We start from the raw sequence: 11,732 nt of genomic DNA on the forward strand, positions 1-11,732 counted from the left end.
ATATGACCCAACTGAGCATACATATTTTCCTGTGCCCCTCAAGAAAAAAACAATTAAAATTAAAATAGCAAGCAGACAACCTGTCTCAGTCAGCTGCCATTTTCTTCTACCCAGTCACTCAAGCCCTGAACCCTGGAAGTCATGATAGAGTTGTAGATGGTGCAGGCTTGCTCCATCCCATCTATGTCTGGTGCCTTTTGCTTTCTTTTGAGGTCGTCTTTTTCTCACCCTTACTGCTGCCTTGCCCTCCCCTCCCCCGTCTGATCTTGCCGTAGCCCATGTGGGTGTAATGACCATCTACATTGGTTCGTCCTCCCTACCTTTTCTAGTTTTCTGGGTTTGCCTCTGTCGTTCTCAGTTCTACATCCAAAATGAAAACCGGAAAATTTCCATTTTTCTTAAAGTTCCTTAGTGCTGCTGGAAAGTTTAATGCCCAGGCTTCTCAGTATGACATGCACAGGGGACCCCTGGGGTCTCACCCCATACAGTCCACTACTACCTAGCTTCATAAATCACCATCTCCCACCTCACTGTTTAAATTTAACATCAACATTCAACTATTCTCCCAGAGCCACAGACACTGACACCAGCACTGTGTTACCTCATTGGCCTTATCTGGAGACTTGACCAAATCCCAGTTTGGGAATGGATGCTACTAATATCTTACAGCACACAGAACAACCTCATAACAAAATGAAGGAAGGCTCTTGAAAACAATAATAAAAATATATTCCTTTAAATCTCTTTGCAAGCATAAAGTTGATAACTTTTTATTATCTATATTAATTAAATAAATTTAAAGTGCTCCTAACCACATATATACTTAGAACATAAATTTAAATAGAAGTGGAAAAACTCATTAAAATTTTATTTTAAATATAACCTCTGGATTCACATTTAAATGCTGTTTTTATTGTAATGGTTTGGAAATTTTTAATTGCTAATGTATCAAAGTCACAGTTTAAAAGTTTTAGTTTAGAAAGATAATGAAAACTCTAATTTATCCATTCTCTCAATCTCTGTCTTTCCTGATGTGTTACATGTAAGATGAGAATACAGAGGACTTTATTATCTCAACAAATGAATGTAATAAACTGTACTAAGGAATCCAAGTGAAAGGGTGTAAGCACTTCATCTGGTGCGAGATGAAGTGAGTCCGATGAGCGTTATAAAGATGGTGAGGAAGGGGAGGCACAGCCTGGTCAGAGTGAAGCATGCTAAACTCCGTGGGCTTTGTGAGTCTTAGCCAGATCAAGAGCTGTTTGTTTGGGTTCTCTGCTTCCCCCCCCCTTGCCAAGATTTTACTGTGTCCTTCATGGAGACTTTTTGGAGCCCTCTTTCATCTTAGTCAGGCTTGTCTTGAATTTATGCTCATACTTACATGTGTTACTTTCCATTTGGAAAGCATTAAATAGCTATGGGTATTGAATATCTGTGTTGTACTAAAGATTATACTGATTATACTAGTACACTCTAAACACTCATTTATGTTTGAGGGGAACTCAGTAAAAGTTCATAAAATAAGAATTCAAAGAAAATTGATAGCCAAAGTCACAAAGAATTCAAATTCATGACTCTGTGACTTCACTGAGCCTTGTTCTTTACATTGAATCATGGAGAACATCCTATGCTATATCTTGTCACACACTTACAGTGAGGTTTTACTTTAGTGTTTTTTATTTACAGGCCCTCATTGTACTTACAAACAGTAATTGCATTATCTGTCACCTCATAGAGGATGCTGAGCTGGATTCTGCAGATAATGCATGATGTTAATGAGGCCCTTGCTTATGTAGACAGTTGATGATTTCAGATCTTAGGAAAATGTAATGAAAATGTAAGTAAGCATGAGTGATATTGATGTGCACAGCCCTTTGGGCTGCTATGCAGATCACTAGCCCAATCTCTGTAATCTTTATTAAAAATGCCTTGTCTTGATTAAGCTGTCTCACTTAGCAGATCATCAGAATTTGTAGTAGTTGGAAATAACAATAGGTCCATTTCAACTCACTGGTTGAAATGTTTCAGTAGCGGCTTAACAGGGGAAGACAAAAACAGGTTCTTAAAAAAATATTTTATTTTCAAATATACAGGGGTTGGGGCATAAGAATGCAGGTGCTCTATCAAGTTAAATGTGTAGTTAAGAGATTTAGGGTAAGGGTTTTGTTTTTGGTTTTAGGGTATAGCTCCCTTTAGTAGGGTTCTGATAGGAGGCATTGTATACAGAATTATCAGTGAAAGCTACTGACATCTGAAAGCCTGCCGATGGTGAGTGTGTTGTACCTCAGAGACTCCGGACTCAGGATCAGACAACAGAGGAAGCAGAGATGCATGCCAGCTGAGCTACATGTGGGGTGGATGAATGGGCAAAGAAGCCCGTGGCCGTGTAGGCCTTCCTCATAGTCTCAGCACTGTTCTCAGAAGATGATGAGCAATTTGGAAAGTTGCTTAGTGAGCTGAGCATTTGGAGGGAGGAGCAGAAATTAGAAGGCTTTTGTAGAACCACAGGTAAGAGCTCACCAGTGCCCAATTATAGGCCCTGGATGGAGGTAACTAAATAAACGGTTCAAAAATAGCAGAGGCAGACTCTGCAGGCTTCGTGTCTCTTTCCGCAAGCATGTAATGAGCACAATTATATTCTTGTCACAGTGCTTATCTTAGTGGGTGGATAAGTAATATCTATCCTATGCTCAAAGAATTTGTGTTTTACAAAATAAAAATAGGCCAGTGAGATAAGAGAAGGAAAACGTCTTGTGTTAATTGCTGACTTGTCAAGTATTGTACTGTAGTACCCACATTGCTTTGCTATCCCACCTTCCAGTTGGCAACACTATAGGGAAAAGCTAGGCAGGCCATCACCCTCACAGGACCCATCTGTCATAAATCCAAATACTAAGAGTTGTAAGTCAGAGCTGGAATCTACTAACCTTGTGGAAGGCCAGGTTTGCATTCTCTGTCTCCTCCACCATCCCTAGAGTACAATAAGCTCACCTGCTTCCCAGCCTGCTGATGCTTTCACAGAGAACGGCCCTGGGACCACATCTGCATCCTGGGGTCTATATATTCAGGACTGAAACTGTCAAGCTTTGTGAGCTGGCTTTAGGAAATTTGGCCTGGAAATATGGGGTGGTCACTAAGAAGAATGACCTCAGCTTAGGGTCACTGTCTTTAGCCTGAGAGAGTATGGAAGAATAAATAGGTTAAATAACTTACCTCCCTCCATATCTATAGGCAGTGACAGAGCCAGGATTGCATAGTGTTGTCTGGGCATACAGAGAGTCATGCCTCATCCAATCAGGGTAGGTCAGCTAGTACAGGAGTGCTCTGTGATGAACTGTTTTGGGTGAGAAGTTCAAGGACTACTGGGAGCTAATTCTAGAGTGTTGCTGAGTACATTATATAAAATTCTAAAATAATAGGGTATTTAAAAAAATAAAAAACTTTGAAGGAGTAAGCCAAGGGCAGGGCTAGTGGGGAAGATCATTGCCTAAAGCCCTGTTCACTCAAAGGTTGAATAGGAAAGCATCCTCTTCAGGATTGAAGATTAGAGTCCCGTTTGTAGGGTGGAGAAAAGGAATGATGTTGGAGATATAGCCCAGTTGACCAGAAAGAGACTACACTCTATATCAGGAACCAGAACCAAAGGAGAACTAGAAAGCAGTAATAGTTCAAAGGGTCTTTTCCTGTATGTCAGGGGATGTGCTAAGCAATCCTAGAAACAGCATCCAGAAGGAGGCAGGTTGCTGGGATTTCCCAGTTTCAATTAAAGGTTAATAATAAGAATCTGGTAGAGAGAGCGTGAAGGTAAGTATGATAGAGTCTTGGAACTAGCTGAGATTAGGAGTGGCCAGAAGAACCACAGAACAACAAACCACAGAAGCAGAAGGTTTGGGAAACAGCTCACTCCTCCCTGCTCATCATTGCCATGGCAAGGTCAAGGTTGAGAGGAACCTTCAGTTGTCTGAAGCAAATCTAACCACCACGGGCAGAGAAACCCCCGATTTGGCTATCAGAAGTTAAGACTGCATAGGCAGAAAATATACTACATGTAAAGATGTCTGGGAAAGTAAAGGGAAGGAGTGTAGAAAGTTGATTTTTTTTTCCAAAAAAAAAAAAAAAAAATGGAGCCTGGCTTCAAAAGAAGGAATTTTACATCTACTTAGTGGATATGTAAGATCTGAGAAAAATAGATTTTTAGTGATGTGTGATGAGGGCATATATAGGAGTGGGAGGGTTATATATAAAATCTTTGGTTGAAAGGTTTCCATAGAAACTAAAGACACAAAACTTAGAAGGTCACTGTGCTTCTGTGCTCCACAATAGAAGAACAGATCCCGGCCCTCCTCCTTCACTAGCTGTGCACAGTGAACTTTTCTCCTCACAGCCATCGGTTGGCTGCCAGAGCATCCAGCCTCTGCCTTCTTCTCCCTTTGCCTGGCCTGACTGTGCCCCTCATCCCTCTTTAGCCTGCTATTTTTCTTGATAGCATTTATCACTGTCTGAATGTAGAAACGTATTTTATGATTTTTCCATAACAACCGGCCAGTTGCAGTCCTTAGAATAACATCCAGCATATCCTAGATGTTCAGGAGATACTTGTGGGGTAATAAACATGAAGGGGAGGAAGGAGAGCTGATGGACACGCTTCCAAAGCAGGGATTGGCAGGCTTGTTGTACAGCCAGCCAATGGGTAAACAGTCTGTTTTCCTGGCCACTGTCTCTCTGCTCCATCTTACTATTCGTTTTTGTAAATACTCCTTTAAAAGCATAACAGCCATTCCTAGCTCACAGTGAAATTATCTTGCTGACAGCTGGAGAAGTTAAGGAAACAGGATTTAGAGAGCTGAGAGGGGAACGGAAATGTCTTCCTGCTGAGGATGCAAGTGAGAAAAAGTCAGGAATAAACAGACAGGCCAGAGTTCATGCCAGTGACCTCAGCCTCCTAGTGTAGGGGAGGGAGGGCCTGTTGGGTGTTAAAAGAGAGACCATTTTCAAAGCATAGAGGCTAACCAAAGAGCGATAACAAGAACCTTAATAAGCACCAGAAGCTGCCAAAGTAGCCCAGTGTATTATAAATCTGCCACATGCTTTCAGGTGAGACACCAGAGAAAGAGTTCTTTAGACTTAAAGCAGGTGACACTTAAGACCCCTGCTGCCTAACTTCTGGGTGGTCTGGCCCACTAGCTCACAATAATAACTGGGCTCCCATGATGATGCTCTTATTGAATTGTTTTTAACAAAGAAATACTGACATTATTTTGTGAATGCCTATATCAACTGTATACATTTATTACAAACCCAAGCATTTTAATTCTGAGCCATAGTTATTAACTCATTTAACCATGTAAAGTAGGTTTGATTATGTTCTCTGATTTGTGGATAAGGGAAATGATGCTTGCAGAAGTTAAGAAACTTACTGAAAGGCACAAAAAGCTCCTAAGTGACAAAACTAGATTGGCCAAGCAAGTATGCTGTCACCAGTCATGGCCTTCACTGACTGCAGCAGGGCACTGGGCCATGCACTGAAACCTAGGGACAGTTACTATCCTCACCCTTTCTCTGTCACCATTTTTATATTGCCTTGAATGAGAACATAGATAGTATGTATCAGGGAGACTAGCAAGCACATTAGATAACAATCCAAGCCCATTAATTATCTCCCAACTGGAATAGTTCACAAAGAAGAAATGTAGCAGATAAGAACACAGACCCTATTCGGGTCCAAAAACAACTGTCTAAATGCACTGTCCTAGCTGTGACTGTGTAGGGAGGAAAATACTTAGGGGTTTTAGTCATCAGCTTTGAGAGGAGAATAAAATGGGGATCTGTGCCAGACCATTTTTTCTGAGGAACAAATCAAGAACCTCATAGAACCTCAGAGGGTTCCCACTTGTGACAGGGCTGGGGCAAAATTAACCATTTCTGCACATTTCCAGAAGGGTTGTATATGTATGGTCAAAATTGGGACTACGAAGTGACATCACAGGGAGCCGGAGTTTGACCCAGCATAGCACAAGCAAGCCTTGGGAGCAGCCCATGTCCTTTATGGCTGGGCATGCTTTAGACTGAGATCCAATTGTGAGTTCTTAGAACTCAGGCTAGGTGGCTGGTGCTGGTGCAGGTGTGCCTCCTTATTGGCTAGAAGTATGCAGCATTTCTATACGTTAAAATAAGCAATCACATCAATAAAAACATTTTGGTTTTTTTTTCTAGAGTGCATTGATAAACTAATTTAGAATACTACAAAATATTCAGTAGTATAAATTACAAGTAGTCTGTTTGGAACCAAGGCTATATAAATTCCAACTTTTCATGGAATGTAACAAGATATTTAGTGTGCTAAAGTTACACTTTAAGTCTTTCTTTGCAACTGATATGGACTTTGTGTAAAGTTCTTGCCAATTATTGTACCATATAGATTTATACTATTGCCCTGTCAATATGTCTCCTAAATCACTCCAAGAATATAATTATTAGTAAAATTGATGTTATGATATTTTAGATAAAGTGATGTTTACAAAAAATGCCTTGAAAATCTCACTGATCCTTGGCAAACTGGATGCTAGTGTGGGATGTAGTTGTTTAAGAGGAATGGACTAAAAGTTTAAGGACATTGCAATAGTTCTCAAATTTACTTCCATGCCCAGCCTTACAGCTTGATGCCCTTCTTTGTAAGCATGTATATTAGTTTCTACTGCTCTGCCATCACAGTAGAAAATGAATTTGAATGTCTCATCAGGAGTAGATTTCTCTTCAATCTAGTCTTTTCAAAAGAAACAACTGAGCTGAGAGACACAGATAGTGTAGCAGAAAGCAAAGCAAAATGATAGTACAACCCAAAGAGATTTGAGCAGGCTGATCCAAACCTGTGTATGTGTGTGTTGGGGGAGGGTGCTATGCAGGGCAAGGGGACTGGACAGACCATTGGGTGTTGCCCTGTTGATTTTTTTTAAATGTATTGTAAATATTTATGAGGTGTGTGGTACATTTACTCATGGGAATAAGGTTATCTTTTTGCTCCTTACAAATCCTGGTAAACCCTACCGTGGCCTTTATAGGGCATTCCTTCCCATGATTCTATTGAGAAGCCCACAGAGGAAAAGGTCCAAATCATACATAATGCATTGCTATTACAGTTAAACCTTAAACCTGGGCATTTGAGGCTAATAATAAGTTGACTCCTTGCTAGTACATGAGTCACAGTCAGGAAGGGATAACGACTTACTTAGTTTCTGACACAGTGGGAACAACCTAGCTGCAGTCAAGGATGCTCATGCACATAGCTGCAATCTGACTATACCTGGACTCACAGGAGCAGAATGTCAGCTCTCTCCTTTCTAACTCTCACCTTGGACGGAGGCACAATGGTAGTTTTCCACAGTTGCCTCATGACTAACTCTTTGCTTACTCAGTCTCAGAGTTTGAAATTGTCTAGTTTACTTTTCTAAGAGTATTAAAACAACTGTTGTTGGTTACCAACACTGTCTTTCTGACATTTCAGACAAAGTCAAAGCAGAAAGTAGAAACCTGTGCATTTGCAGTTTTGATTCTTTAACTCGTGCATGAAGCAGCAGTGTGTGACTGATGCTCTGTTTACGTTTCAGGTGTCATCCCTTTCCATGGGTTTTCCATGTATGGTAAGTTGGCCTGATATAGTCATCAGTTTTGTTACGTTTGGGAAATTTCAGCATAGTGGGAATGCTCATAATCTCACCATTTATATAATGAATTCTATACATGTAAACCATTAAATTTAGTATTTTTATATGTCTATTTAAGAAAATTCAAAATAAAGATGACAATTGTTCAGATAATGCTTTCCCAGCAGATGAGGATTAAAGCACACTGTGAAGGTTGCGATGAGCTTTGCCGTCAAACCTAATGGGATGAGAACACGTTAACATTTAGCTTTACTATAGTAATAAAACGTCAGGGAACCAGCACAAAACCAGGCATATTAACCAATGCTAATGGAATCAAACAGGAGCCTGAGACATAAGCTCACATGCTTGTGGATGCCTGGCTTTTGTTTTTCTTTTTGACAAAGAAGCAAAAAATGCTGGAGAAAATACAGCATCTTCAACAACTGGAGCTCATCAGATGGGATGGCTGCATGCAGAAGAAAGAAAACCGATCAGTACTTATCACCCTGCACAAAATTCAACTTCATATGCATTAAGGACCTCAGCATAAGACTAGATAGCCTGAATCTGATAGAAGAGAGAGGGGAGAATAGAGTTGAACTCACTGGCACAGAAAGGACACTCTGACCAGGACCCCACTAGCACAGCACTAAAGCCAACAGTTAGTTAATGGGAACTCATGAAGCTGAGATGCTCCTGTATGGCAAAGACGCAGCCTACAGAGTGGGAAAAGATATTTAGTAATTATACATCAGATAGAGAGATGGTATCTAAAATATATACAGAACTAAAAAACCTGAACATCAGCAGTACAAATAATCCATTTAAAAATGGTGTACAAGCTGGGTGGTGGTGGCACATGCCTTTAATCCCCGCACTTGGGAGGCAGAGGCAGGTGGATTTCTGAGTTCGAGGCCAGCCTGGTCTACAGAGTGAATTGCAGGATAGCCAAGGCTACACAGAGAAACCCTGTCTTGGAAAACAAAAACGAAAAACGGGGTACAAAACTAAGTAACTAAGATCCAGCTATACCGCTCTTGAGTCAGTCTATCCACGATCAGCGGATTCTGTCCTACCTCAGCGAAATGCACTGCTCATCGTGTCCATTGCTGCTATAGTCACAGTAGCCTGAACTTGGAAACAGGTTGTATGTACTTTGACTGGTGAATAGATAATAAAAATGTAGTGCATATATACAAGAGAAAAATGTAATTGTGAAAATAGCAAGTAAATGGACAAAGCATCCATTTTATTCTCCATGAAATAAATAACCTAGACACAAAAGTACAAATCTTGTATGTTTTCTCTTATGTGTGGACATTAGATTTTAAGCCTTCAATATGTGTGCTACAATACAAATAACCTCAGAGCTTAGGTACCTGTAAGGGGCTAGGGTAGAGGAGAGACTCCCAGAAATGGAAACTAGAATACAATGTTATGGAGCATCAAAGGGAGACTAGAATAGGAGGATTAAATAGGGAGGGGCATGGGAGAGAAGTATAAAGCAGGGAATATGGGGAGGGCCACTTGAAAACTATATGAATACTTCTATAGAAGATTTATGAAATATACATACATAAAATATGTATATTTAATATATCTGTATGTAATAAATTAATATATAAACATTTAATATTTAAGTTATATTAAATTTTATATGCTTTTGATACATATAATATATAATATACATTTGACTATATATGCATATATGAATGAAAATAATCTAAATGAAGTCACCAAATAGTAGGGGAGACAATGTCCCAACTAGACATTTTGTGCCCCCAAGTAAACCCTCCAGTGCAGGAATAGGTTACATCTTGTTGAAGCATTGGCCAAAGGAACCCCAAGGAAACCTCCAAACGTATAGGCTATGTCTAAGGCTGGTGGACGCTCTCTACAATCTGATGGTGACTACTTTTTTCCTTTTCATTGATTCTTTGTGAGTTTTACATCATGCACCCTAGTCCCACTCCTTTTTCTGCCCCCTTGTATCAGCCCTCCACCCTTAGTGTGTTTTACAATAAATTCCTCTGTTCACTTATCTTCACTAGCAAATGTTCATCTCCCTATCCCCTCTACAACCATTGACGGAATATAAATCTTCAGGGAGGGTTGGCACCCAATGAGATCCTCCCCATTGTATGACCAGATATTGCTCTTGTGCATATCTGTGTAGGCGTTCATGGTCACTGTACACTGAAGAGTGCAATGGCTGTGTGATGTCAGGAAGTCGGTGGGCCATGACTTTTATTTTTCCACTGACTCCTGCTCCCCCCAGCTCTTACATTCTTTTCCCCATTCCTATACAACGGTTCCAGACACTTGGAGGTGGTAACACAGGTATCCCATTCAGGGGTGAAACATACCCATTCATGGCTGAGCATTCAGCTGTCACTTAGCTCCATCCTTTCAAGAGTCATGAGCATGCGCAGTTACCACTGTCCACCGCATAAAGAAGCCAGAAGATAACTGGGGGTGAATATGACAAGGTGTATTATATATGTGTACAAAAATGTCACAAAACTCAGTATGAATAATTTATACTAATAAGTAGGAAAATATTTGCAGTAAGAACTAAGAAGGAAATGGGTTTATTCTGATAGATAATATCCGATTGTTAGTAAATATCATACTTAGCAGTATTAAAAGTTTTGTCTCTAAGAAACAGATAAAGATGCTCTCTTAGTAATGTTTATATGGTATAATCCTTTGAAAGTCATAGCCAATGAAATAAAGTAAGATAAATAAGGAAATAAATACTAGAAAAACAAAATAAAACTTTTATTGTTATCAGATACTGTGTTTATGTGCATAGAAAATCCAAAAGAATAATCAGATAGTCTATGAGGACTGATAAATGAATTTAGTAAGATTCATGAATACACAATCACTACAAAAATAAATTTTCTTCCTATGCTCCAACAACAATGGTGCAGAAAAATTACATATTTTACAGAAGCTCCGATTTAGTGAAAAGTGTAACATGTCACCTTACAGATGTGCTGTGGGGTGGGGTCTTCATTTCTGACAACCTCTGAAGGTACGTGAATAGAAAGGTGGTGTGCTAGGTAAAAACATGATCTACAATGTACCTGTGGATAAATACCTCAGTTTCTCCATTTGCCAATCTCAGATTACAGTATTATTCTAATGAATAGGGTGTTATGATGATGATTAAAAAGAATGAGGAACTTCATTTGGGAGGCTGAGGAGGTCACAGGGTTAGGGTGAGCTTGGCTATGCCACCGTGCCTCAGAAAAGAGGAAGGTCGCCTGGTTGTTGTTTCCTTGTTACTTCACTCTTTAAAAGATGTTTGAGGTAGTTCTTGTGGCTCTTTGAGTCTTGTGTGCATACATATCCATATGCATATACTATCAGTTCATTCTCAGTTAACTGAGGAGCTAGTATTCTAACCGGTTGTTTATAACGTGTGCATCTATAACATTTGACAGTTGTTTGAACTCACACATGTGCACATTTCTCCCTTTCAACCTTAAAACACAGTGAAGCATGACAGCAAAGCCTTGCTGTGGCTATGAGTGCTGTCCTTCTTGTCTCGCCCTTTGCCTTTCATGAGTGTACTCGCAATGTCTGAGTCCTGCAGTGTCACCAATTTTGTTCTCTTGCAGTTGCACCACTGTGTTTTCTGTATCATGAACCTTACAAATTGTATCAGATATTCCGTGAGATGTACGTCCGCTTTTTCTTCAGACTCCACTCCATCTCCTCTCATCCTTCTGTAAGTTCATCAGTTGGATCTACTCAGACATTAAACTGTTCTTTCCCTAAAGAAAAAGTCTCCTACTTAAAGTGTTTCTAGAATCAATGGAAGAGAACAAAGTGATGTTTAGATATTTTGTGGAGTAGAGAGGAAAACATCTCTTATTAATTAGATTTTAGCTTTTTGTGTTGGGGGCGGGGGCTGCCTTGATTCTCATCCTTAACAAAGATGCCTACCTTCTTTGTTGATGTCTCCATCTGAGGAGGGAGGTTGGTGAGGTCCTCTGTGCTGCTTCAGGGAAGTTTACAGAGGATGCAGGGGCTGGTGGGTGCTTTGCACATGGCTACTTTCTTGTTTTTTTTTTTTTT

The 11,732-nt window shown here is 40.0% G+C and overlaps 1 protein-coding gene across 2 annotated transcripts in view; it reads left to right on the forward strand.

Annotated features, from left to right (window-relative positions):
- The window catches only part of Tbc1d19 (TBC1 domain family member 19), a 92,152-nt gene that overhangs the window by 63,981 nt on the left and 16,439 nt on the right, over positions 1 to 11,732 (forward strand). For both annotated transcript variants that reach the window (XM_021162116.2, XM_029477606.1), the window contains 2 exons: positions 7,605 to 7,637; positions 11,273 to 11,382. In XM_021162116.2, the coding sequence (XP_021017775.2) occupies positions 7,605 to 7,637; positions 11,273 to 11,382 (143 nt within the window). The remainder of the gene's footprint in view (positions 1 to 7,604; positions 7,638 to 11,272; positions 11,383 to 11,732) is intronic.

Source organism: Mus caroli, chromosome 5, assembly GCF_900094665.2.
Source record: "Mus caroli chromosome 5, CAROLI_EIJ_v1.1, whole genome shotgun sequence".
In the NCBI taxonomy this organism is placed as follows: Eukaryota; Metazoa; Chordata; class Mammalia; order Rodentia; family Muridae; genus Mus; species Mus caroli.